At 53.8% G+C, this 27,487-nt stretch overlaps 1 protein-coding gene across 1 annotated transcript in view; it reads left to right on the top strand.

Annotated features, from left to right (window-relative positions):
- BLMH (bleomycin hydrolase) overlaps positions 1–27,487 on the top strand; it is a 672,774-nt gene that overhangs the window by 133,643 nt on the left and 511,644 nt on the right. Inside the window, exon 4 of the mRNA XM_078680032.1 lies at positions 4,181–4,322. Within this exon, the coding sequence (XP_078536158.1) occupies positions 4,181–4,322 (142 nt within the window). The remainder of the gene's footprint in view (positions 1–4,180; positions 4,323–27,487) is intronic.

Raw genomic sequence — 27,487 nt, 5'->3', positions numbered from 1 at the left:
TTCTGTAGGCAAGTTGTGCCAGAGTTGGCTCAGACATTTATCCTTGGCGTCTGTTAAGTCGCATTTGTCCAAACTCACTGAAACTGTCGATTTGAATGATTTTGTGAAAGGCCCTGCGGGTGGCAGATCTAAAAGATGGATATATGCTGCTTACAATGAAGTTTGGAAACTGTCTCAAATAGAAGCTGCTTCTAGGCATAGGGCGATAGATCAAGCCAATTTAGAAAAAGTGCTTGCTGTTGTAGACAATAGCATTAACACCCTTTCTTCCCGAATTTACACTTTGGATAATATTGTGTGATCTGTGGTTGATATTGTACAAGAAGATGTTGCGGTGTTATATCGTGGGCAGAATCAATTGCGTTCTGTTATGCAGTTTGCCTGTACTTTGCAGACGTTAAAAAATGGTCGCGTTCCATGGGATTACATGAACACAAGCTTGTTATTTCTGCCTTTTAATTTGACTTTGAAACAGCAATTTATGTCAATGAAAGATGCCACGTTTCCCTGTTGCATATTGAAAAATTAGAACCATTGCCTTTATCTGTAGCAGATGTAAATTCGGCTGTTTGGCTTATTCACGGGTTGATAACCTTACCATTCTCTCTTTTCAAATTTGAGAATTGCATGAAACACTATGCTATAGGCAGATTTGAGCCCCTGGGTGGAGCATATCTTCATGAGGTTTGGAACCTCCCATTCACTTACAGATGTTTGCGCATTGGTAAAGAAGTGTTTTTGAGTGGTGAAGATTGCATCACTACACCAGATCATTCATTAACATGCAGAAATCTTCAGTTGCACGGCTCGTGTAATGTGCTTGCACCAAATTTAGCGTGCGTTTTGAAAGGCACCCCAGTCCCGGCCATTACACCTACATTCACACTGCTTGCTAATGGTAGTTATTTATTATTGAATAATGAAGAGTGTTGTGGGATGCACGCCGGTATTGCTCACACTGTTACCGTTTCCCAGCGTGTTACTTGTTGCAAGAATGTGTTGTTCCCTCCTCCACATGGCAGGCTTGATGCTTCCATCTGGCCCTCGATTCCAACCTTGAAAGCAGAGTTCAACAAGATGAGCAGAATAAGAGCTCTTTTGTCCCAAGGAAGTTCCCCTTACATCTGCGCGCGAGACGTTTGTCCTTCATGTTGCAAATACTCATACAGAAGTTAATGCCTTATTAAACACGAAACTGCCCTTGCACTTCGGTGCTTTGATCCATACAATCTTGAATGCCTCGTCGACTGCTGGCTTGGCTCATTTTTTTAAAGTAGTATGCTCTGGCCTAGTTACCTCGTTTCAGACTGTATTCGGTGGGATCCCTGCATTTTTTCATGCAATTTTTTTCGAGTGTCTTGGGAAGTTTCCCCTTCCTCCTGGCTTTTGGCGCCGGCATTTTGCTTTTATTTTGTTTATTGCAAAATGGATGCACAATATGTGCCCCTCGACGTACAGTCCCGGCTGCTCTACCTGCGTGACTGGATGCTAGAATACTATGGTGCGTTCCCTTTGGCGACTCTAAGTGTGGCGTATGGTTTATCCTTCCGGTTTTCTACTTGCGTGCAGCCTATTTTCCATTGCCTGGATTGTGAATTCGAATGGGCCCTGGATTTGTGTCTCTGCAACACGGTGTCTCCTGATCTGGATTTCGATCTACTAATGAGTCCCTTAGTTACTCATGAAATAGACTGTTCTAGTTCCGGGATTAAGGCCTGCGCAGCGGCACATAGGGTTCTAGGCAATTGGAACATTTGGACTGCGGCCAATGACTTTCTGGATCGCAGTTATCTTGAAGTAAGCCCAAGTTGTCCTCTGATGATGCTAGAGGCTACGGCAATCGAGGAACATGTATGTTCTTTCCCTTTGCTTAATTGGATGGTTGGAATGTTCATGGATGTCAACGACTTCTTGTTGGAAGCAGTTGCAACGTTTGGTGCTTACACGTTGGACTGAAGGATTATTTATTTTTTTGCTTCATAGACACGTGCTGGACTCGTGAATATTTTCAACTTTTCTCCTGCTTTTTCATTACATATTTGAGGTATTTTCACACACCATAGCCACGTGTGTTTGTGTTCACTGATTTGATTTTTTTTTTTTTATTTTCGATCCTAAATTTCAAGTTCGCCAAAAACTTTTTGAACTTGGTTCTGTCTCACTTGAACTCTGCGTTCTATAATGTTTGCCCTGAGTGCTGTGTGTTCCCCGAACATGGGGAGGGGGGTTTGTAGTGTGGTTTATGGGCCTCTTTTTGCGTGCATATTAAGTTAGCATGGCTTATTAGAAGTTTAAACGCCATTTTCCTTTTTGCTGCTTTTTGCACACGACACTGCTTAGCTGTTTTTGCTGAGTTAGCTTTCACAAAGGTCTGTACATGAGAAAAGGGTTGTTTTTCGACATCTCTAGACATACATCGTGTCCCCAGTCTGCACAGTGAGTGCTGAGCCGCCAAGGTTATCCTAACGTGCGAGCCTGTTTATCGGCGTGTCTGTGTAACACATTCTAGACACAACAATTTGGCAGCTGCAAGCCGAGTAGAATTCTGGCGCCTTTATCATAGCACACTTGCCAGAATTGAACACACTTGGAAGATTCCAGGCATGCAGAGAGACTAATCGATCCTGATGTAATTTACACTTACTGAGCGGACAGGTAAATGGGGTCCCCCTAAGAAAACTCCAGAGACCTTCTATAGTTTTATAATACCTAGTTCCTAGATAGGGAGGGTGCTTTAAATAGGCGCTTTTATCACCTGTTTGCACTATCATTGTAATATGATTCCCCCTTTTGTATTTTATGAAATTGTAACCATGCTGTCCGTATTATTCTTATCCATATGTATGTTTATGTTGATAAAATACTGCGCTCGAGAACTCGTTAAAATAAACATTTTAACCTTACTGTGTCTCTATTTTACTCCTGTTGTGGACTGGTATCAATGTATAACAAGAGTGTTCTCACTTCCCACTATTCCTGAGATGGTCCTAAGTCTCCTGTTCTAGGATGTCTAATCATTGGTTTCTTTGCTATAGGACGAAGAGCTAATGTGACACTGATTGCTAGTCTGGGAGGGGATTTTGGGTACTAAGGTGAGGGCACACCCTAATTCACGAAGGTCCTAAGTCTCTGTGCACAGTTCTGTGTTTGCGCAGAATCCCTGCTATAAGAGGAAAGGAAGTTAGGGGTGTTATTTTTGAGGGAACGATAAATGTCGGAAATCCCCCCCTTTCCCACATATCAGATTTGATGTGGTTTGTTATCTCATTCGTACGGCAAGCTAATGGCCAACTTGTTCATTCACCTCATATACCATTTCCTTTCGTGATGTTGCCTTTCTAACTGATTTATCCCTAAAAATATTGGTGATTGCAGCCTTAGTGATTGCTACCTGACTTTGTATTTTTGTAACTTCTTCTTCCTCTTGGCCCCCACTTGTCACCCTTATCAGCTCTTCTTCTGCCAGCCTAAGATTTTCCTGTAATACCCTCATAGATTCCCTCTCCAGTTTGTTAAGCCTCAATGAATATTGCAAGAACAACAGTTGATGGACAGAATGCAGAACAATGTCAAACATTCACCTTAGTACAGAGATCTGGGCCTAAATCCGTCCTTTTTTTGCTCACCACACCACCCTAGTTCAGACATGGCCATATGCAAATCAGCCGTGACCCTGTGCCTCATGGGAACAGTCCAGCCGGAACTTCCAAGCCATGTCTTTCCTGGACCAGAATCAAGCATCCTAGGACCGGGTTCTGGCAATCAGCTGTCTTCAGCCAGGATAGCCTCGAGGCAGGGGAGATGCGCGAGCTCGAGTCTCAGGGTGTAGGTAAGGGTTACATAAAGCCTCTGGATGGGCTTTTCTGTAGCATTCCTTGCAATCAGATTATTTTGTGAGGCACACAACACCTTCTAGCTTGGCTTCCGAAGGTTTTTTTATACTTTAATCCATAGATTGCACAGTTCTCAGGCGGATGCTCAGCGGAGCATTGCAACGGCGGTGTCAGTCGGATGCCATCTTGCCTCCTCATAGTTTCACTTTGAAGGCGACTCTTTGCTAGTGTACCCAGGTTTAGCTTATAGTGGGAACAGAGAGAAGTATGGAATGTCTCATTGGAGCAATTACTTATATAATCCCCTTCCCCCATTTAACCCTCTCTGCTGTCTATTTATATTCTAGGTGGAGCGATGTCACTACTTTCTTAATGCGTTTATTGAGACTGCTCATCGGAAGGAGCCTGTGGATGGGAGACTGTCGCAGTTTCTGCTTTCCAACCCCAGTAACGATGGAGGACAGTGGGACATGCTTGTGAACCTTATTGGTAAGGGCGGTGGTTCTCCAAAACACTTATGAGACTAGTGATCAACATGCATGATCTTGATATGACTTATTCACCAGTCTTGGGCTTCTAGTATTGCTTTGGGCAAAATGGTATATGACATGCCTTACTATTGGATTCCTTTCTACGAGTACGGTAGTCTTCGGAGTAATCTCTGTCTGTTTTTTTGTGTCCTATGTTAGATGACATGAAACAGTATGCTTTTTTAATTGTAGTGCTGTAGCAGTCTTTCATGTTGTGTTTTTTATAGTGTTTTACTCCACCAAAACATATCCTCAAATGTTGAGATCTGTGGCGTGAAATCGAAGACTTGGAAAAGAGGCCAGGAATATGCAAAGGTGGGAACAAGATAAATGGCATGAGGGACCCTTGTTGATGTAGTGTCTTCCCTAAAATGCTAAAGCCATGCTGAGCAAAGCATTGATACACAATGAACAGTTTGTTCTTGGGCATCTGACTAGTACTAGGAGGTACAGATAAGTGAAGGAGACTGAACTCCAGCGATGGTAGGAAGGGCAAAGGTCTGGCAATGAAAGGAATTTGGGCACCATAGCTATAGAATTTAGAGTTTCATGTTTGATAGAAACTAGGGCAGGCCAAAGAAAGCCCTTTGGAGTCTTAAAACTGCCACTTCTTCCCAACTTCACTTTAACTGTAGGCAGATGCCTCATGCAGCATCTCCCTAATGGTTAAATTTGTGTGCCAATAATTGAAAAGCTAGTATGAAAGGTGGCAGAGATGTGTGATGGGTTCCTTATTTTCTTGTGTATTCTGGCTCCTTGGTAGATGGAAGATTTTTTTTTCCTTTTTGTTTTTATAGTCCAGCTCGTTAGTTTACACCATTATTTTACCCCACATGAATTCCTTTTTGAGGTAGTTTTTCTCTACACAATGTATATTCCTGTGGATCAAAGATTTAGTCAGCTGATTTATTCCCAGTTTTTCAATAGAACTCCTCTAAATCTTTATTCAGAGTGCATATATCCATAAAAGCATCGAACATATCACAAATCAGACTTGCATTACACCTTTAAAACATCAATCAAGGGGGGGCGTGGCCAAGATGGCGGGGTAGGAAGACGTGTTTGCCGGAGCTCCCGACCCCATCCGAGGCCCTAAGCCCTGATTGCTGCTAGAACTCCCCCCCAGAGCCATACAGAGCAGCTGTGCTGTCCAGGGGCTGGTCGCCGCCTGGTCACCGCCGCCGGTGCCCCGCAGAGCAAAAACTCACCGAGTTCGCGGTGGCGAGCTGCGGACCGGTGACGGCGCCGCGCCTGGGTCCCGCCGGATCAGTAGCATCGGGACGGCGAGGGGGCGCTGATCTCCCCAGCTGGAGAGTACGGAGCACCTGGAGGGCAACGGACTTCGGAGCCCCCATAGCGGTGTGGTGCGGCGCGGTGTCCGGGGCGTCCCTGCTATCCCCTCTATGCCCCAAGATGGCGGCGAGCCGGGACCGGAGATCCCCGCCCGGACTGGACGACAGCCCTGGGACTGACAAGTGAGTGCACTAGCAGGAGCGGTTGCTCCCCGCTGCTAGGCGGGGCCTCCCTGGCAACGAGGCGGACGAGGCGCCGGACACAGCGGTCCCTCCGGCCGGTGCTGGGTGATCTCCCCACTCAAGGTACAGACGTGACCGGGGTAGGACCTACGCGAGCGCCCGGCTTGGAGGCCTCCCCGACCTTTGCGAGGAGCCGGGCGCTACTTCCGGCAAGATCAGCCATATCGAGCCCGGATTGAGACTGCATGGGCACAAGCGCCTCGCCTACTTGTGGCGCCCCTGGCACTGACTCACTTGTGCATGAGGCCACCAGCTAGGCCTGCAGAGATTTGAGGCGAGTGGGGGAACAGCGGTCACACCCTGGACGGAGCTCACGTCCCCCAGATACAGGGGGGTGACGTGGGGGTTCTGGCCTCCCCTCTCGACGTTTGCCACGTCTACAGTCGTCCACGGGGTGACGCAGGAGCACGGCCGTGCTGACGTGGTGAGCCCTTTGGCCACGAGTACCGGCTGGACATCGGTGAGGACACCGGAACCCCTGCGCCGCTGTTCGCCCCGGAAACGCAGCGCCTGTGACCCCCTGTGAATAGTGAGCGCGAATCTCCCCGTGGTTTCTGGTGCTGCAGTGGACCGCCGCCCGCCCTGGCCTGGAGGTGGACCCCTAGGGGCACGGGAGTGGACGTGCTAAGGAGCCGAGACGGGCGATAGGCCGGGTGGGGGAGCTTACATCATGGCTGGTCAGCGAGGGGGTAAACGCAATGACCGCACGCTTCCAGAGATGCTCAACAAACAGCCGTCCAAGGGTGACAAGACCTCCTCTTCGCCTGGAGCAGCTGGGAGCTCGCACTCGGGTGCGGCGATGGAACCCCCGGTCACCAGATCCTTTTTGGAGTCTCTATTCAGCACATTGAGGGACGACTTCCAAAGCTTGAAGCAGGAAGTGGCAGGTGAGGTGAGAAGTCCGCAGGGAAGTGGAAGGTTTGGGCGAGAGAGTGGACACTGTGGAGAACTCCACGCACAGACAGGATGAGGAGATCGCTCTTTTGCAGCAGGAAGTACTGACTCTCAGGGAACAGCACTTGGATCTCCAATCGCACAATGAAGACTTGGAGAATAGGTCACGAAGAAACAACATTAGGGTCCGGGGTGTGCCGTCATCGGAAGAGAACCCTGATATAGTTAGGTACCTGCAGGAACTCTTTCGCATGGTCTTGGGAGAAGGGGACGATTTCCTCATTAGAATTGACAGAGCACACAGAGTAGGACCCCGCAGAAGGGCTAATGGCCCCCCCCGGACATCCTGGCGTTCCTCCCGGACTACCCGCTGAAGGAAAGGATCATGGCAGAAGCACGAAAGGCGCACTCGCTTACCTTCCGAGATCACCCTGTGGCGCTATATCAGGACTTGTCTACCCTCACGCTTCAGAAGCGTAAATCATTTAAGATTGTGACGGATTTTCTCAAGCAACACGACACGCCTTACTCCTGGGGGCACCCCTTCCGTATCATCTTTCAGTGGCAGGGAAAGACTCACCAATTGCGGAACCTACAGGACACCTGCGAGATCCTGGGCATCACCACGGAAGGGGAAGAGCCCAGCACACCGAGAAGACGGCGCACAGCGGAGGGAGATTGGCAACAGGTTGCACGCAGGAGAAGGACGACGGAGAGGTCCCGGAGGCCAGGGTCTCCGACTATTAGAGCGGAACGTGAGGCTGCTGTTCGGACAGCGTCCGAGGAACTTGGAGATCCGGTGGTTGTCGCATCGACCGCTTAATCGTGCTCCGGGGGGAGTTCGTTACAGCACTGTTCCAACAGCTGGCTGAAGGGGGGGGGGCGAAGGTTGGACACGTGTGGCTGGACGTCCACTAAGGTAACATTCCACGGACTGGTCCGTTAGGGCCTGTCTGGGACTATTTCAGGAAGTTTTGGGTAGTTTGGGGCGGAGGGCTGGGGTTCTGATGCTAGGGGTTGTGCGGGAGAGGGGGGGGGGAGTTGGGGGGTGGCTTGAGAGGGAGGGAGGGGAATGGGTGTTGGGGGTTGGGGAAGGGGATAGTTGATGGGGGTGAGTTGGGGTTTGCCTTGTCCAGTGCTTCTTCGGTGTCTGCGAATATCCCGCTAGGAACGTATGCTCACTTGGGAGTCATCATGGTGCCACACACTATGGTCCACACATATAGAAACAGTAGTCCCGACTGTCCATGGCTGAGTTAAAGATAGTCACCCTGAATGTTAAGGGCCTGAATAATCCCACGAAGAGGAGGGCTGTCCTCTCGTTATTGGAAAACTCCCAGGCTGACATCTGTCTGCTCCAGGAAACCCACCTGTTAGCCGGGGACTGTCACAGGTTGAGGTCCCGCCACTTCCCTACACAGTTCTTCTCCTCCAACACGGCCAAAACGGCGGGGGTGGCCATTCTTTTGTCCAAATCATTCAAGGGGGAGGTGCTGCACAAACTAGTGGAACAAAAGGGGAGACTTCTAGCCTACAGATTTAAATTGGGCACCCTGGTATTCACGGTGGGCACAGTTTATGGCCCGAACGGACAGCAAGATAGATTTTTACGCAAGGCTTTGGAGGATGTCACAGCGTCACCGGATATGTATATAATACTGGGAGGGGACATTAATTTAGTCTTTGATTCCTCGAAAGACAGATCAGCGCAGCGATACCCGCAGACTGGGGAACTCTCGCAAGCGGTGAAGGCGCAGCTAGTTGAATCAGACCTGCACGACCTCTGGCGCGAGCTCCACCCAACCGACAGGGACTTTTCCTACTACTCGCACGCACACAAGACGTATGCCAGGCTAGATTACCTACTGGTCTCTGGACCGGCTCGTGCCTTAGCTACCGCCTCGGATATGGGAGTCCTATCCCTTTCGGACCACGCACCGGTCTCGGGGACCTTCCTTCTCCCGCCGGGCTCGCCCCGGAAGGGGGTCTGGAGGCTCCGAGACACGCTTCTGCATAAAAAGCGGTAGTGCAGAGTATAGTGGATTCTATTAGGGATTTTCAGCTACACAATTCTAACCCTGACACCTCGCTATCGACTCAATGGGGGGCTCTTAAGGCGGTAATTCGGGGAGAATTCATTGCGATCTCGACCGCAGACAACCGCGATAGGAAAATGAAGCGGGACGAGCTCACTCAGAGGGTTAGGGAGCTTGAGCACGTACACCGTCGCACAGGGTCTCCGAGAGTCTGGAAACAGCTGAAGGTGGCCAGGAAACTCTTGTCCTCACTAGACTTAGATAGGGCTGAATACGCGGCGCTGCGCTTAAAACACGCTTACTACACAGGAGGGGACCGCTGTGGCCGCCTCCTTGCGGCCAAACTGAGTAGCACACCAGAGTCGCCAAGTGAAGGAGTTGGCGGGGAGCGCGGGACAAGGGATTACGGGTGATGCTGAAATTGCCGAGGCCTTCCGTCGATTCTATGCCGACCTATATGCAGCTGAGGCCGCACAAATGGGGAACCCGGAAGATTACCTTGACTCGGTATCACTGTCCTCCCTAACCCCCGAGCAAGCAGACTACCTAGAGAGAGAGATTAGGGTAGAGGAGGTTATAGCAGCGATTTCTAGGCTTAAATTAGGGAAGGCCCCGGGTCCGGACAGTTATACCGCCCTCTTCTACAGGACGTTCTGCACGACGCTAGCCCCAATCTTGACCAGGCTGTTTAACTCTTTCTCTGACCCAGGGGCTATTCCTCCAGATCTCCTACAGGCGACGGTAATTCCCAAACCGGGGAAAGACAGGACACAGTGCGGCTCCTATAGACCAATCTCCCTACTGAACGTGGACCTGAAACTCTACACGGGGATCCTGGCGACAAGATTGGCACAGTACCTTCCCGGCCTGATTGACCCTGATCAGGCTGGCTTCGTGCCCGGAAGGCAGACTGTGGATAACACTAAGAGAATAGCTCACATCTTGGAAAAGGCCTCCCGTATTCCCGGGGAGAGGATGCTGCTCTCGGTTGACGCCGAGAAGGCGTTTGACCGGGTGCATTGGCCCTACCTCGAAAGGGTGATGGCGCGGTTGGGATTGGGAGAGAAATTCCGGAACATGGTGTTTAACTGCTATAAATTCCCTTCTGCAACTGTACGGGTGAATGGCTGTGGATCCCGAAGGTTTGCTATCGAACGCGGTACAAGACAGGGATGCCCGCTCTCCCCCCTCCTCTTCGCACTCTACATGGAGCCCTTCGCCCAGCGGGTTCGGCAGAATGTAGCCGTCACTGGGGTACGAATGGGTGGCTTCTCCCATGCTGTAAGCCTGTACGCGGACGATGTACTTTTTACGTTGGAGAATCCGGGGCGCGCCCTGCCCGCTTGTATGGCTGAACTTAAGGCCTTTGAGAGCGTAGCTGGCTTTCGGATGAATGTGGAGAAATCCACAGCCTTGGACATTTCCCTGTCTCCGGCGACAAGAAACGACCTGCAGAGGCTCTTTCCCCTGCGTTGGTCACGGGATCAGGTGCAATACCTGGGGATTGCACTGGCCCTGACACTGCAGGCAATGGTCTCCATTAACTATGAAGCCATGGGTGTGAAGGTGAGGGAGGAACTTGGTAGATGGAGCAAAGGGACGATCTCTTGGCTGGGCAGGGTTGCGGCGGTCAAAATGACCGTTTTACCCCAAATTTTGTACCTATTCCGAGCACTACCATTACAGCCCCCCAAGGGTTGGATTCAACGGATGCAAACTGAAGTGTCCCGCTTTGTGTGGCAGGGCCGTAAGCCCCGAATGCGCCGCGCCCTCACGACTCTGGCGCCGGAGGCTGGGGGGCTGGGAGTCCCCGACCTCCGCAAATACTTCCAAGCGTCCCAATTGCGTTACTTGGTGGAGTGGAGTAGGTGGGAGTCCGACAAACACTGGCTCTTCCAGGACCAGGCTGTGGCTGGGCGCCCTTTACAGGAAATACCGTTCCTAGGCAGGCCACACCGCTGAAAGTGTGGGACTCTACCTGTCGCACTTTCGATCTCACCACCTTTCCCTCGCCATTCACACCTATTGTGGACAATCCTGATTTCGCGCCGGGGACAGAGCAGGGGGCCTTCTCACACTGGAGGGACCGGGGATGTAGGGCACTTTTCCACATGTACACTACGGAGGGGGTCATTCCCTTCCAGAGCTTTAGAGATGAATATCAGATGGCCGAGTCAGAGCGCATGCGTTATTGGCAGGTAAGACACTGGGCCCTGCAGCCGAGCGTTAGAGAGTCCGCAGATAGGAAGTTGCTGCCGTATGAAAAGTGGCTTATAACCCGCACCTCGGACGCCAAACTCATAACTGACCTGTACAGGATGCTCCATCTCCCATCTTCCCACTTCCACATTCCTGGTCGGGAGCGCTGGAACAGGGATCTGGGGAGGACGCTTAGCCCTACGGAGTGGGACCATATTTCGTATTGGGCGCGACACTCAGCTTATCACGTGGGCCTCACGGAAACCTTTACCAAGATTTCCACATATTGGTATCACACCCCTGAGCGATTGCATGAAATGAACGGGCTCCTTAGTGACAAATGCTGGCGGGAATGTGGGCGGGTTGGTACATTGACACACATCCTCTGGGACTGCCCCGTACTGCAAGCCTACTGGTCGGCGGTGATTGATGAGATTGATGCATGCTTTGAGATTGAATTGCCCCGATTTCCAGCGTATGCCTTGCTGGGTCTCCCGAATAGCTTGATGTACCCACTGAAATCTAGGAGGGGACGGCAGATTGCTATCATGCTGGGTTCGGCAGTCCAAAACATACTGATACACTGGCGCACGCCTACCATTCCATCACACACAGGTTGGCTGCACAGATTGTGGCATGTTCTGGGGATGGAAAAGCTGTCTCTCACACTGGCGGGAGACGTGACCTGTTTTGAGGAACTGTGGCAGCCCTTTCACTCGCTATTGGCCACTGAATTTAAGGAAATTACATGCCCTAGGTACCTGAGACTGCTGAGGCTTACGCCCCCGTTTTGAAGCACTGTTCCATTGAGGGGGGGGAGGAGCAGGGCCATTCAGGAGCTAAGGGATTCGGGATGGATGATACGGATGGCAATTTACTTCCACGATACGCAGCACTGGACAGGGAGGGTGGTGGGAGGGGGGGAAGTTTGTTGGGGGGTGTTGTTTACTTAAAGAGAGGTATAGGATGTGGGGGCGACGCTCCTTCTTTTTCCCTTTTTTGCACGTTCCCATGCCAGTGGCAGGATATTGAGGCAGCCCCCGGGGCTGGGACATTTGCACTCTACTCATGGGACTGTTCCTGCTACGTATTGGGCATATCTGTATGTTTGTTCTACTATGCGACTGTACCTTTCTAATAAAATACTTTAAACATAAAACATCAATCAAATAATGTAGTTCATTATTATAGATATACAGACAACACCAGTAAAAACCTTACACAGATGCACAAAAGTTTTTAAACTAATTTATGTGTCTGGCCAGTTAGGCTTTGAGAAATCTACTCGCCATGGCGAGTCCGATTTTATCATGGCAAGCGATATTTAGGGCCTACTCACCTGTTCTAGCGTGCTGACAAAGTGCAGGTGTTCTATTCACTCAGAGAGTGAAGGAGCAATAAAGATGCATTAAAAACATTTTGTCTTGTCCCATTTAGTTTGTACATAGAGACATAGGTCAGAAGTCAGTTAACATCTTTTTACAATTACTTTTCTTTCTGACTGCAGGATTCCAGGAATTTGTTAAAGTGAACTGTCTGACATGCGGTGCAAAGTGTGGGGTCGTTTTTTTTCCCTAACACTACATTTAGGTTTAAAGCATTTTTTAATATTGCCGCAACACAGAGAAACAGAATATACAGAGCGTATAAAGCGTCCAGGCACTGCGGCCAGGGTCGTGCTCTCGGCGTTAGCATCTCTAAAGGACATCTCAACTGCAGACCAGTCCGCAGTGACACATAAGGACAAGCAGCGTTGGGATAAGAGAACGACCTTCCCCTCCCGAACTTCTCCCCAGAACCCCAACTCCCGGATCCCCTTACCCCCTACCATCCCTTCGTCCAGTGCGCAGACCCATCCCTTGCCGTCCACCCTAGTCGCTCCGTAGAGAGAGGGGCCAGCCCAGTTTCCCTTTAAGATGTTGATTCTGCAGTTGTCGTGAGCCTTAAGAGGCGGAGGTATCTCGGGCATGTGAGTTCCCCGAATTCAGTGAGCAGCAGAGACTGGAACGGCTGCCAGAGTTCGTCAAATTGCTCTATATCCCCTGCCACCGTGAGCGACAGTTTCTCCATGCCCAGTACATGCCACAGTCTATGGAGGCAGCCCGTGATAGAGGGAAGCGTGGTGGTGCGCCAGTGTAGTAGAATGTTATGTACTGCCGAGCCTAATGCAATAGCTATCTGCCTACCTCTGCGAGATCTGAGGGGATACATTAACCTGTTCGGGAGTCCTAACAATATGTATGCTGGGAAGCGCGGCAGTTCGGTGTCGAAATGGGATTCTATGTCATCGATCACTTCCTTCCAGTAATCGTCTAGGAGTGGACATTCCCACAGAATGTGTGTCAGTGTGCCCACTTGCCCGCATCCCCTCCAACAGGCGCTGTCCTTACTACGGTCCATTTCATGTATTCGTTCAGGGATATAATACCAGTAGGTAGAGACTTTAGTCAGTGTGTCAGTAAGTCCCATGTGGTATGCCGAGCGCCTTGCCCTATATGATATCTGCTCCCATTTCTTATGGCTCAGAGTCCTACCCAGTTCCCGTTCCCAGCGTTCCCTCTCCGGATTGCAGAAGTGTGAGGAAGGCGGCTGCAGTAGCTTATAGAGGTCTGTGATCAGTTTCGCATCCGACGTGCGAGTCTTGAGCCATTCTCATAGGGGAGGAGCTGCCTATCGGCCGCCTCCCGTATCTGTGGGTTAAGTGCCCAGTGGCGAACCTGCATGTAGCGGAGTCTCTCGGTTTCTGGGAAGGAGTGTACCTGTCGGAAGCGTGGGAAGGGGATGACACCCTCCGGGCCGTACATATGACACAGAGCCCGACACCCAGCCGCTCGCCAGTGGGTAAAGGCCCCCTTTTCCATCCCTGGAGTAAAGTCCGGATTGTCCACCAGCGGTGTGAGTGGCGATGGGAAAGTGGTAAGGTTGTGAACTATGTTGGTGGCATCCCAGACCCGTAGGGGTACCCTGGTGACAAAGGAGGCATATAAATTTGCGGGGCGATGAGCCCGACGCAGAAACAGCACTTCTTGCAGGGGCCGGCCCGCCACCGCCTGATCCTGGAAGAGCCAGTGTTTGTTCGATTCCCACCTGCTCCATTCTACCAGATAGCGTAGCTTCGCCGCTTGGAAGTACTTGCGGAGATCCGGTATTCCTAGCCCTCCGGCCTCTGGGGCTAGCATAGAAAGCGTCCTCCTCATTCTTGGCTTTCTGCCTTGCCAAATAAAACGTGAAAGGTCTGCTTGCGTCTGTTGGATCCACCCCGTGGGCGATTGGAGCGGTAGGGCTCTGAACAGGTACAGGATTTGGGGCAGGACTGTCATTTTAACAGCCGCTATTCTGCCTAACCAAGAAAGGGTTATGCGATCCCACCGCCCAAGTTCTTCCCTGATTTTCCTGCCCAAGGTGGTGTAGTTAGCTGTCGCCATAGCCGGCAAGGTGGGAGCCAGCTGGATCCCCAGGTAAGGCACCAGATCTGACGACCAGGACATCGGGAACAGGCCCTGGAGGGAAGACCTAGTGGCCGGCGCTAAGGATATGTTCAGAGCTACCGACTTCTTCATATTCACCTTGAAGCCCGCAACAGCAGCAAAGTAGTCCAGCTCCGCCATGCACGCTGGAAGGGCAGACTGGGGCTCATCCAACGACAGTATAACGTCGTCTGCGTAAAGGCTTATGGTGTGAGTGAAGCCCCCGAATCGCACCCCCTTTGCCGCCGGATTGGTACGTATTGTTTGGGCGAATGGCTCCATATAAAGGGCGAAGAGCAGGGGCGAGAGCGGGCACCCCTGCCTAGTGCCTCTCTCAATGTCAAAGCTCCGTGAACTGTAACCATTCACACGTACTACCGCTGTCGGGAATTTATAGCAATTGAAGATCATGGATCGAAATTTCTCTCCTATACCTACCCTTATTAGGACTTGTTGTAGATAGGGCCAGGGTACCCGGTCAAACGCTTTTTCAGCGTCCACCACCAACAGCATTCTTTCGCCGGGCATTCGGGAGGCCTTCTCTATGATGTGAACGATCCGTTTGGTGCTGTCCACCGTCTGCCGCCCGGGAACGAATCCCGCCTGGTCCGGTTCCAGAAGTCCCGGTATATGGGGGGCTAGTCGGGCCGCGAGGATCCCAGTATACAGCTTAAGATCTACATTCAAAAGAGATATCGGCCTGTAGGAGCCGCATTGCGACCGGTCCTTCCCGGGCTTGGGGATAACTGTGAGAGAGGCCCGTAGTAGGTCCGGCGGGATGGCTCCCGGAGCAGCGAACGAGTTGAACAGGCGGGTGAGGAGCGGAGCCAATGACGTGCAAAATGTTTTATAAAAGAGTCGTATATCCGTCAGGCCCCTGAACCTTACCGTGCTTAAGTTTGGCGATGGCGGAGATCACCTCCTCAACTCGAATTTCCCTGTCTAGATACTCTGACTGTGGGGGGGCCAGGGAAGGGAGGGTGATCGAGTCCAAGTATGCCGTCGTCGCAGATTCATCCGGTGGATCCCCGGCGTAGAGATATGCGTAAAACCTGCGGAAGGTTTCGGCTATTGTGGGCTTCCTCCGTGACTATTGAACCCGTGGAGTCCGAAATCTCCTTCACCATCTGTCATTGGCGCGTCACCCGGAGCCTGTTAGCCAGCAGTCGGCCACATCGGTCTCCCCCTGTATAGTAAGTGTGGTGCAAGCGCAACGCGGCGTACTCCGCGCGGTCCATATCTAGGGCCGTCAGGAGTTTCCTCGCCCCCTTAAGTTGCTTCCAGATCCTGGGGGATCCCATCCAGCGGTGTATCTGTTCAAGCTCTCGGACCTGTTGGGTGAGTTCATCCCTCTTATGCTGCCGTTCTTTATTTTCAGCTGAGGAGATGGCCAGAAACTCCCCCCTAAGTACAGCCTTCAGGGCCTCCCATTGTGTCGCCAGGGAGGTGTCGGAATTATCATTGTGGGACAAATAGTCCCGAATAGCATCCGTTATGTGTTTAACCACCGCCTTCCTGTGCAGTAATGTGTCCCTAAGGCACCAAACCCTGGGAGGGCAAGAGACCGGTGGCAGGCTTAGCGTGACGGAGACCGGAGCATGGTCCGATAGGGAGATCACTCCCATCTCCGTCGTAGAGGCCAGAGCACGGACCGGAGTCGTGACCAGGAGGTGGTCCAGTCTCGCGTACGTTTTGTGTGCATGGGAGTAATATGAGTACCCCCTGTCAGTGGGGTGCATGCAACGCCAGAGATCGTGGAGGTCTACCTCTGACAGCTGTGCCTTACACCCGGCCGAGAACTCCCCGGCTTGCGGAGAACGCTGTGCAGATCTATCTAGGGCCGAGTCGAAGACCATGTTGAAGTCGCCTCCGATGACAATGTGCCGGTCCTGCGAGGCAGTGATGTATATCAGTGCCGACCGCAAGAAGTGCTCCTGTTGTTCATTAGGGATGTACAGGGACCCGACCGTAAAGGCAACATTCCCGATCCTAAACCTACAAGTCAGAAGCCTGCCTTTGTGTTCTGTATGTTTGTGGAGGACTTCCCCCTTGAAATGTCGGGCCACCAGGATCGCCACACCCGCTGTTTTAGTGTTGCTGGAAGAAAAAAATTGTGTTGGGAACTTATGGGAGCGTAGCCTATGGGAGCCACAGGGTAGCCAGTGGGTCTCTTGAAGCAAACAGATATCCGCATGGGTGCTCTCTAATAGAGACAACACCGCCCGCCTCTTGGCTGGGTTTTTTAGGCCCCTGACGTTAAGGGTCCCTATCTTAAGAGTCGTGGGAGGCATGTGAAATGATGGAAAGAGCAGCGTTAAACTCTCCCCTGAGCGAGACAAGGTGCATGAGTGCCGTAAGGGCGGCTAAGACCTGCATAGTGCACTGGACGACTCACCCTCCCCCCGTTACCCCCCTCCCCAACCAAAACTCCCTTGTCCCTCCCTCCTGACCCCTTCCCTCCCGACCCCAACTTAGAACAGCCCCAACACTCCCCACACCCCCCCTCCCTCTCCTGGTGCCTTGACTGAGTTCCAGAACCCCATAGTCCCAGTCCAGTCCTCAGAGGACAAGTCTGTGGAAAGTTACTTAAGTGGATGTCCAGCCACCACACTTCCGCCCGCCCACCCTCCCCCCAGAACCCCCAAACCTGCGTTGCAAGAACTGCTGTGTCGATCTCCCCCCGGAGTCATCTTAGGCTGTCAGTGCGATGTCATTCAGGCCTGTATCCCTGGCCACCTCCCGCACTGCGTTGTCCATGTCTGCTCGGATGGTGGGCGTATCAGGCCGAGCAGAGGATTCGGAGGACCGGCGTCCAGAGACCCGTTGCCAGCCGTCCCTGGTGATGCGTCGTCGCCTTGGAGTAGGTGCATCTCCGTCCGTCGCGGTGATTCCCAGCACTTCGCAGGTATCGTGGAGGGAGCGAAGCTGGTGCAGAGCGCCGTTCCAGCGGAAGATAAGGCGGAAAGGGTGGCCCCAGGAGTATTGTGTCCCATGTTCTCTCAGAAAGTCCGTTGCTATTTTAAATGCTTTGCGTTTCTGGAGCGTGATCGTCGAGAGATCCTGGAAGAGAGCAACCGGATGTCCTTGGAAGTGCAGCGATTGCTGCTTCCGCGCTTCGCGGAGGATCCTTTCCTTAAGCGGGAAGTCAGGCAGGAAGGCTAGGATATCCGGCGGGGGCGCCGAGGCCCGACGCGTGAGGCCCACTCTATGCGCGCTGTCAATTCTAATAGGGAAATCCTCCTGTTAACCCAGCACCTCCCTAAACAAGGCCTGTAAGTATCCAGAAGTGTCCTCACCCTCTTCTTTAGGAGGCACCCCCCGGACCCGGATGTTGTTCCGGCGGGACCGGTTCTCGAGGTCTTCATTGTGCGCCTGGAGGTCCAGCTGTTGATCCCTCAGGCGTACCACTTCCTGCTGTAGCTGCTCAATTTCTTCATCCCGTGTTTGTCCTGCTCCTTCCATGGTAGCCACCCTTTCACCCGAGCCATCAACCTCTCTCCGTACCTCACGAATTTCTCCGGCTACCTCCTGCTCCAGCGTCTGGAAATCTTCCCGCAGGGAGCTAAAGAGATTCCAGAAAGGATCTGGTGACTGGCGTTTCCCCGCCACTCGCGTCCTGCGACCCTCTCGAGGAGCCTGGCGAGTGCTGCCCCTTGTCCTGTTTCGGCGGGCCCCTGTTCAACATTTCTGGCAATGTCCGGTCCCCCTTCTTGCCCCCTCTATTGCTAGCCATCGTATGGGAGGACACCTCCGGGCAGGAGCTGTGTCTTGCTTGTCGACCAGCCTCGGAAGTCCGCAGCGTTCAGGTATAGCAATCCCCTCCGGGAGTCCACCTCCGCTATTGCCCGGGTGTTGCACGTCTCCCGCGGCCGGTGGTGCAGCCGTTCGGCCCCTCCTGCCGCGGCTCTTCTGGGGTACTCCTTACACCCTGTCGCAGGCTGGCGGCCGGCCCCAGTCCCAGATTGGTCGTGGTGCGGCTCGTCCCCGCTAGTGCGCCCAGGCCACTGCGCCGCCGTCCCCGGCTTCAATGCAGTTGTAGTCTCGCAGGGTCTCGGGCTCACCAGGTATCTTGCCACCGTCGGGTAGGGCCCGGCCCCGGCGCCCCGGCCACACCAGCCCAGCTATAATCCTCCTCCGGCCGTCCGCGGCCTACAGATTGCTCAGGCTCAATCGGGGTCTCAGCCTCGTGGCCGCTCTCAGGTCTTGTCTCTCGAGCAATGTCCAGCAGGCTCTCTTGTGGGTTCCGAGGGCGAGGCGGCTCACAAACCCCCTGCACCACTGAATGTTCAAGGTAGTTGTCTCTGCCTTTCGCTGTTGCCGCCGCCGTGCGACTTCCAGTTCCCTCAGCGACCACGGCCGTCTTTCGGAGCTACGGCGAACCCCGGCTGCGTCACCGCCGTATGTTACCGGAGCATTTAGAGGAAGGTCCCACGCTTGAGGAAAGGCGCCAACGTGAGCCACTCAAAAACGGTCCGGGTTCCCAGCTAGTCCCGGGGTTCACCAGGCTACCGCTCGGCTCTGCGGCCTGCTGCGAGTCCCACCAGGGTGTAGGGAGGGTGCGGACCCTCTCTCCTGCCCTCCCAAGCTGCTTCCTCCACTGGCTGCTCTGGACTGGGGCTCTCCCGTCCGCGGCTCCTCACCTCCACCTGTAGGGGTCCTGCCGGATCCGCAGGAGCACGGCCCGCGCTTAGCTTCTCCGCCGCAGAGGCCTGCCGTCCTCCCGGCCGCCCGCCCGCCCGAAAGGCCGCGTCCTCTGGCGAGGGTCGACTGGAGGCCAACCTCTCCCTCTGACGGCTGTCAGATACCTCCAGAGGGTTCTCGCCGGTCGTTGGCTGCCCCACCGCTGCCGGTTCTTCGCTGGCACTTCACCGGCAGCGGGTTCACAGTTGTCTGGTACAAGCAGGGGCCTAGGCCACTCCCGTGGCAGGCCGCGTCCCCGGCCTTGCGTGGAGAGGCAGCGCCGGCGTATGGGTCCCGGCACCGTCGCAGTCTGCCGCTGGGCGTTTCCTCGCTGCAGGGTTCTGCCGGTGGCGCCACTAGGGTCTCGTCCCCACCTGGAGGCGATTCACGCCGTTCCGGGCTAGGCCGCTGTGCTCCCACCTCCGCAAATGGCCCCCGGCTCCTCTCCCGCTCCGGCCCGTGTGCGCCGTTCGGCGCGCTGCTGCCGCTTTTCGGGGGGTTGCTTAGGGTCTCGAAGGGACCCACCGATGCTCCACCACCTCCGGTGCAATTCGCTAGCAGACCGGGGGGGAGATCTGCAAAATTCACGGTCTTGGGGCCTAGGTTCGCGGGAGCTCGCGGAAAATGCGTCCGCTCACCTCGCCATCTTGGCCACTAACACTACATTTAAATAGCTAATGAGTAAATTGCAAACATTTCAAAATATATTTCAGTACTTATGAAAGCCCTTTTTTTGTAATTCTGATGAAAAAATATTATATGATGAAAACAAATCCGAACACTTTTTTTTTTTTTTACAAATCTGTTTTTATTATTTTAAGTATACACTCAGTGATAGCAGGCATTTCTTACAGATGTTCGCAATCATGTATAACTGATTAATCAATACATGGGCATGTGGCCATATTGGTTTAACGTGCGTTCAAATTTCACTTCAAAGAAAACAAGGAACGCTCACCCAGGAGCTAGTTGTATTGCATTCTGCCAGATCTTATACTGTTGTTAAATTTCATTAGAAAAGTAGTGTGTCAACCTCCTGGTTACTCATGTGGTCTAATGCTGATCATTCAGCTTGAGCAATGAAACAGATGTTTTACTAAAAAAGCAAAGGAACAATAACTGTGGCAGCTCATAGCATCTGTACATGCGTAACTCCCTCCCCCCTTACCTTGCCCCAACCCCCCTACCCCCGGGGCTACTTATGTGCTCCTCAGCCATGATCATGTTAGTGTAGTTGCACCCTCGCCAAGGTATGTTAGGAGAAAGTGGGGCCAGGCTATCCCGTCAGTACAACAGCCTGTGGCATGCAGCCGCCAGCATGGTCACTACTTACTTCCCACGCATGTCTCTCGTGGCCTTCCCTTTCTAGCCGCTGTAACGCACAGAGCATCTGGTCACAGTGGGCTGCTATAGGCTCCTTCCTCAACCCCAGCGTTTCCTCCCTACGGATGGCAGTCCTCTCTGCCCTAGCCCATGCCTGAAATGAGGAACTCCATGCCTTTATGTGCGGCGGGTCGTGCGCCTTGCATCTCTTTGTGAGGAGGCATTTTGCTACCACAAGCCCCAGGTCCAAGAATCAGGACTTTACCTTATCTTTGGGGGACCTCTTAAAGTGGTGTAAGATGTATGCGGGCCAGACAAAGGATATGGCACGACCCGTGCTACCCTGCGACAGCCCACTAACCAGTAGTTGCCCAATTCAGGACGGCTCCACAGCATATGCAAGAACCACACCCCCAGCTCATTACACCTAGGGCACAGTGCATCACTACGATGAAAATACCTGTTGATCAGCTCCGGTGTGAGATAAGCCCTTGACAATGAATAACTGAATTTGGCAAAACCGCATGTTTTTGGGGATACGCACAGGACTTTTGAGCATCCTTACCCACTCCTTATCCACCAGTGGCCGCCCCAGGTCTAGTTCCCATTTGCACAGAAGCGGGCCTAAGCTGATAGCCACATGCTCCCTCAGCGATGCCGCGAACTAGGTGCCTGCCTCTCACCATGACGAGTAGGTATTGCATGGTTAGGTGCTGAGGCTCCGTGGTCATGTCCCCCCATTTGGCAGTCAATCGTGCCATCAGGGAGTGGTGCGCAAAAAAAACCCCGGCGGGAGCCCTCCCTCTGCCACTAGAGTCTCGTATGGTATGAGCTCACCATCCTGGTAGAGATCTCCAAGCGTATGAACATCGACCTCCTGCCATTCCGCAAGCACAGGAGCCGTAAGCACCCCTCCACTGCTCGGGGAGCCCTCCAGGGGCATGGCCGGTGCGTACGGGACAGCACTGCGGGTGAGATATAGGGTCCTTCAGTAGCACTTGTATGCCACCGCCAATAGGAGTGGCTTCGGCCTCGTGGCTGGAGCAATAGGATGAAAACGTCTGGTTATTTATTCTAACGAGTAAGGCGACATTATTGTGGCTGTATAATTTCTGCCCCTGTCCGTCAGCTAGCGAGCAACCCATTGCAGTTGAGCGGACCGATAGTAGTGCTCGAAATAGAGAGCAGCCAGGCCACCCCGGTCTGTCGGCAAGAATAGTTTAGCAAGCGCCAGCCTGTGCCTAGCTGTGCCCCAGACAAAGTCCTGTTGAGCCTGTTAAAGAAGGGGGCCGGAATAAACAGCGGCAAATTAACAAAGTAGTACAGGAGACGGCGAAGTATGACCATTTTGGTGAGCGCCACCCTACCTGTAGTAGTCAGTGGAAGTGTATTCCAAAAGCGCACCTGCAATTGAAGCGCTGTGACCGCCCTTCCCAGGTTCCCGTCAAACAAATTAGCTAGGCTACTGTAGATTTGTATACCTAGGTATCGGAAGGTGTTTTCTTTTCCACTGGACCTGCATACCGTCAAGACAGTATCCCGAGTCAGCAGTCCCTGCGCTAAAAGCATAAAGACAGGATTTACCCGCATTCACGCGAAGCCCCGAGATAGAAGCAAAGGTCTGCAGCAGCTGAGACAGCCGCCCCGGCATGTGCCCCAAGTCTCTCACATACACTAACAGGTCATCAGCGTAGAGCGACACCTTGTGAACCGCATCCCCTAGTGGTATACCATCTCCTAGAGTCGCCCGTATAGCCACCACTAGGGGCTCAATTGCCAGTGCGAACAGCAACTGGGACAGAGGGCACCCCTGCCGAGTGCCCCGGCCCACTGGCACCGCCTCAGAAATGTAGGGGCCTAACCGCACACGGACTGTGGAATTCTTGTGGAGCAGGCCGACCATGTGGAGGAACCCCATGTCCAACCCTTATCTCAGCAGCACTGCTGATAGGTACCCCCATTCTAGGCAATCAAAGGCCTTCTCCAGATCTAGGATAAGACATCCCGCCCTGGGCCACTTCTTCGTGGCCTCAGCTGCCACCCTGAAATACCTCCTCAAATTCAGTGACGTAGATCTCGTAGGGACGAACCCAGTCTGGTCCGCGTGTACCAAGTGGGGGACCACTGGTGGCAACCGTTCCGCCAGTACTTTCGCAAGGATTTTTTAATCCACTTTAAGCATCGCCAGGGGCCTATATGATCCTAGAGCCGTAGGGTCTCTGACCAGCTTAGGCAGGGAGACCAGGAACGCCTCCAGCATTGACTGGGGGTAGCGAGCCTTCCTCTATCGCCTTATTGTGGAGCACATGAAGTAACGGCACCAAGGACTCCCGATATGCTTTATAGTACTCAGCGGGCAAACTGTCCGACCCTGGCGTTTTCCTCGATGCCATTGACAGAATTGCCTCCCCGATTTCTTCTAAGGAGAGCGGTGCATTAAATGCTTCCTTGTGCTCCTCGGAGGGGGTGGGCAGCTGGATAGAGTCCTCAAACTCCTCTAGAAGGCGTCTGGGGCCGACACCTTTGGCCTTATACAACTGCTTATAGTGGTCAGTGAGGGCCCGGTTGATTTCGTGTTGTGTGTACACCAGCGTCCCGTCCACCCTGCAAATTGCCCCTATCGGGGCATGGCGTTCCTCCTGCCGGATTAACCAAGCCAATAGGCGTCCTGCTCTATCTGCCCTAGCATGTGTCCTGGCCTTGTGTGCCGCATAGTTGTGACATCGGAGCCGCTCCAGAAGCTCCGCATGTTGGGCGCGGAGATCCTCCAATTTGTGCGAGCGTCTACCCCCTCCCTCTCGCTCGTATTGCAGTAGCTCATCTTCTAAGCGCGCCAGGGAGCCGGAAAGCGTCCTACGTATATTCCACGTGGCCCCCCAAGCAGTGGCCCCGGACAGGTGCTTTGTGGGCGCCCCACTCCACTAATGCGTTGCTCGCCGTTCCTTCATTAATGTCAAAGTATGCTAATAAAGCCTTACCCAGGGAGGAGCGAGACTCCGGGTCCTCTAGCGCGCTAGGTTGAAGTTATGATCGGAGTGCGTCCGCCCCAGGTATTCGGACTGTGCAATAAGCGGGAGCAATAATTGGGAGCCCACTATCCTGTCTAGCCGGACATGCAAATCGTGTACTGCTGAGTAGTAGAAGTAGATCTTATCTGTCGGGTGGAGTATGAGCCACAGGTCCTGCAGCGCCCAGTGTGTGAGCCTGTCCCTAAACGCCTGCACTTTGGAGTCTATCGCTGTGGTACGGAGGGGGGGAAAGGATCTGTCCAACTGAACATCCAGCACCATATTAAAGTCCCCTCCTAGCAACCAAGGGAGCCCAGCATAGGGATGTAGGAGCTGCGTCAGCCGCGCTAGAAAGGACGGTTCTCCACATTAGGTGCATATAACGATCCTAGCAATACCTCTTGACCGTTTACTTTCCCCCGTACCAGCGTGTACCTACCCTCCCGGTCCACCTCCACCTTTTCGCAACTGAAGGGAATGCCCGCCCGCACCTAAATTAGTGTGCCCCGAAAAGGTGGTGTTGTGTATTTGCCCTCTCAAACACCTGTGAAGTCTGTCAAGCTCCGTCTGGGTCATATGTGTTTCCAGTAGGAGGCCAATCCCCACAGAGTGTCGCTGTAAGTAGTAAAAGATAGAATAACGCTTCGACAGTGTGTACATGCCACGTATGTTCCAGGTCACAATATTAGTGTGTGCCATCATGAATCTGGGTAGTTCGGCGTGGGGCAAAGTGGCCGCACCAGGGGGTCTGGGCTGTGGCCGGAAGAGAGCAAATCAATGCGCTACCATGCGAACATTGTAACAACTGCAAACAGTGTAACAAATAGGGCGGATGGGCATCCGTCCAAACCTCAAAAACTATAGTTAAAGGTGAGCTATTCCAGTGTGTTGCCTGGTGGGGTGCGTGTGATAACAGTGGCTTGTCTACACTATTCCCCCTCCCATGTCTCCTCGGAGTACAGGAGGTGCAGTAGTGTGTCATGGATTCAACTAACGCTCAGGTCTGGCGCGAGTCGCAGCGGCGGGAGCCCGCGAATGCAGACAAGAGTGGCTTCTAACGTCTTACGCTCCACCCCCACACAGCGGGTTGCCCTCTGTTGTTACACATATGCCCCGGCAGGCTCCGAGGAACCCCCCAGTACACAGTACATTCCTGCGAAATGTGCACAAACATATGAAAGGGGGGGAAATAACAATTCTTGGCCAGTGTGTGTAAACCTTGTCCGAAGTTTGCACTCTGACATAATATCACACGATTTGGTCCGCAGTCTGTGGAGTCATCACTGGCAGGTTCGAGTCTAAGAAATCACAGTGGATGGAGACCACGCACCGCTGGGACCCGGGGCACTGCCCGCGTAGGCCTCCATGAGGTCACTGCCGTGCACGGACCCCCCACCGATGCTTACGTCTTCTGGACCTCCTTTCCGGACGGCTGCCGGTCTCCGTACCTGAGGTCACTGCCGTGCACGGACCCCCCCCCGATGCTTACGTCTTCTGCACCTCCTTTCCGGGCGGCTGCCGGTCTCCGTACCTGAAGGTCTCGTTTCTGTCCACTGCCCCGACTCCTCCAGCCAATCCCACACCTCTGCCGGGAAGTCGAAAAAACGAGTCCCCTCCTTCATGACCACTCTCAGCCGGGCCGGGAACAGTAAGGAGTAAGGCAGTACCTGTTCCCTAAGTTGAGGATTCACTGCCATGTAGTTACTTCTTCGCTGCTGCACAGTCGCTGTATAGTCCGGCAAAAACATAACTCGACTGCTGCCCACATTCAGGTCGCCTAATTTCTGGGTTTCACGCAGGACCACGTCTCTGTCCCGGTAATTAAGAAGGTTGAAAAGGAACGGGTGGGGCCTGGCCACCGGCCTGGGCATCTGTGCCGGTACTCTGTGCGTCCTTTCCACGACAAATTGTTGAGATAGCGCCCCGTAGGGCAGGAGGTCACGCAACTAGCGCTCAACATACTGCTCCGGGTTTCTTCCCTTCTCTCCCTCCGGAAGACGCACCACGTGGATATTATTACGCCGGGAGCGCCCTTCCTCATAGTCTATCCGGTCTTCAAGCGCATGGACCGGGTCGATCATGTCTTGTAGTTCTGTGGTGTGATTCTGAGTAACGGGCAGGAGCACCTGAAGTATTTGACTATGTACTGTAACTCTCTCAGCCAGCTTACGGTGGTCAGCGTGGAGAAGGGTGAAGTCCGACGTGACTTTATCGATCAGTGTTTCTAGGGACTCCTTGGTCTGCTCCAGGGTAGTGTCAATCCTCTCCACCGCCGCCAGTACAGAGTCCATCTTGGCCGAGAAGGCCGCTGCTTGTGGCTCCATGTCTCCAGTTTGGCACCCTTGTGGGGGTTCCAAGCTCCCCGCCGCGTCTGTTCTTGCTGCGACTTGTCTCGCAGCCGGCCCATCACAAGTTATTGAGCAGTTGGTATTCACAAGCTGTCCACAAACTATGAGGGCACAACCAGTTACAGATCCTCCGGACCAGGGCCAAATGGTAGAGTGCCTTGCCGCGCGGTTAACGGAGCATTCCACTGCACACCCCTGCCCCCCTCCCCCCTTCCTGAGGGACATCTCGGGTCCCGCAGCCTGTTCCTCAGGGACCCGATGCCCAGTCTCAAGGGTTGGGGAAAATCATCTGCTGTGTGTCAGCCACAGGTATCAGGGGGCTCTCAACCCGCCCTCAGCGTCTCCCGGTCAGTGCGGGGGTTCCTTTGCCACTCCTTGCTTGTTCAGGGACACCGCACCACTGCCCTAGCTTCTCTGGTGCTCTGCCCAGCAGGACCTCCCGCGCCCCTTACTGATGGTACCTAGCAGGGCCAGTACAGGCACGCCATGGCCCCCACCAAGCGCACCCGGCAGGTGCCCGCCTGGAGGCCACGGAGTCCCTGCGCGTTCCCGTTCTATGGCCCCCCTACTGCGTGCAGCACCTCCACGACAAGGCTGCACCTGGTAAGGTCCCGGTTAGTTCGTCCGTGGCAGCACGGTTGATCAGCGCCTCAGTAGTGGCCACACCCTCCTTGCAGCTTCTTACAAGTCTTCGATTACCAGAGTCTCACTAGGAACCCCCAGGTGCCCCACTCACTGTCGTCGGGCGCGTTTTCCTCAGGCTCACCACTTGTGTCGAGGGTGTGCCACACCAGTGCTGGTCCCACTTAATATGGTGCCTCCCTCAAAATGGCGCCCGCTCCCTACCGCACCAATCTGCAGGCCAGCAGTGTCTCCAGGCCCGACGACAAGCAGTTCCCTCCAGCTCCTCCGCGGCCTCCGGACGCTTCAGTTGCACCGCCTCCTAGGTCCGGCACATTAGATGGTACTCCAGGGCTGTGCTACCAGCCGCCGCGTGTCGCCCAGCGGGGGGGGGGGGGAGAACGGGGGGGGGCATCCACCTGTTCCTCCCCACGAGTGATGTGCGCTAGCCCCTAGGGTATACTGCAATCCTCCCAGGGGCCTAAACCAGTCCTCAGCCGTCCGCACCTCACCTTAGAGGGGGCCCCGCATCACGCCCATGCTTTATTTCTCGCCTCTATGCCGGCACGCACAGACCGCTGAATACCTGCAGCCGTCGGCAGCTCAAACAGGCACTGTGGGCCCGTACCTCTCACAGGGCCTGCACTGGTCCGAGACCCGGGCTCACTTCCCGCTGCTCCACTACACCACTCAGACGGCGGCGGCAGACGCCACCGCTCAGGGCATGATGCGCTGTTACCTTTTCCGAGCCGCCCTGGTCCACCAGGCCGTAGCTTCTCTCTGCCACTCGGCCGCCAGCGGACCCCAAGGCGTGGCGAGCCCTCGGAGCGCCTCACTGCCACTGTGGGGCCGCACCTCGCCCAGTCTCTGCTCCGCACCTCAGAGCCTAGTAACGGCGCCTGGCAGCCAGAGCCTCCGGTCTTGTCTGGCTTCAGCACCCGGGACGCCGCACACACAGGCCAGTGCAGGGCCGTACATGCAGTGCGCCTCCAGCTGCCTCACGGTGCCATTTC

The sequence above is a fragment of the Lissotriton helveticus genome, chromosome 3_1 (assembly GCF_964261635.1).
Source record: "Lissotriton helveticus chromosome 3_1, aLisHel1.1, whole genome shotgun sequence".
NCBI lineage: Eukaryota > Metazoa > Chordata > Amphibia > Caudata > Salamandridae > Lissotriton > Lissotriton helveticus.
Note: the sequence above shows the minus strand (reverse complement) of the source record. Positions and strands in the feature narration are given on the sequence as shown.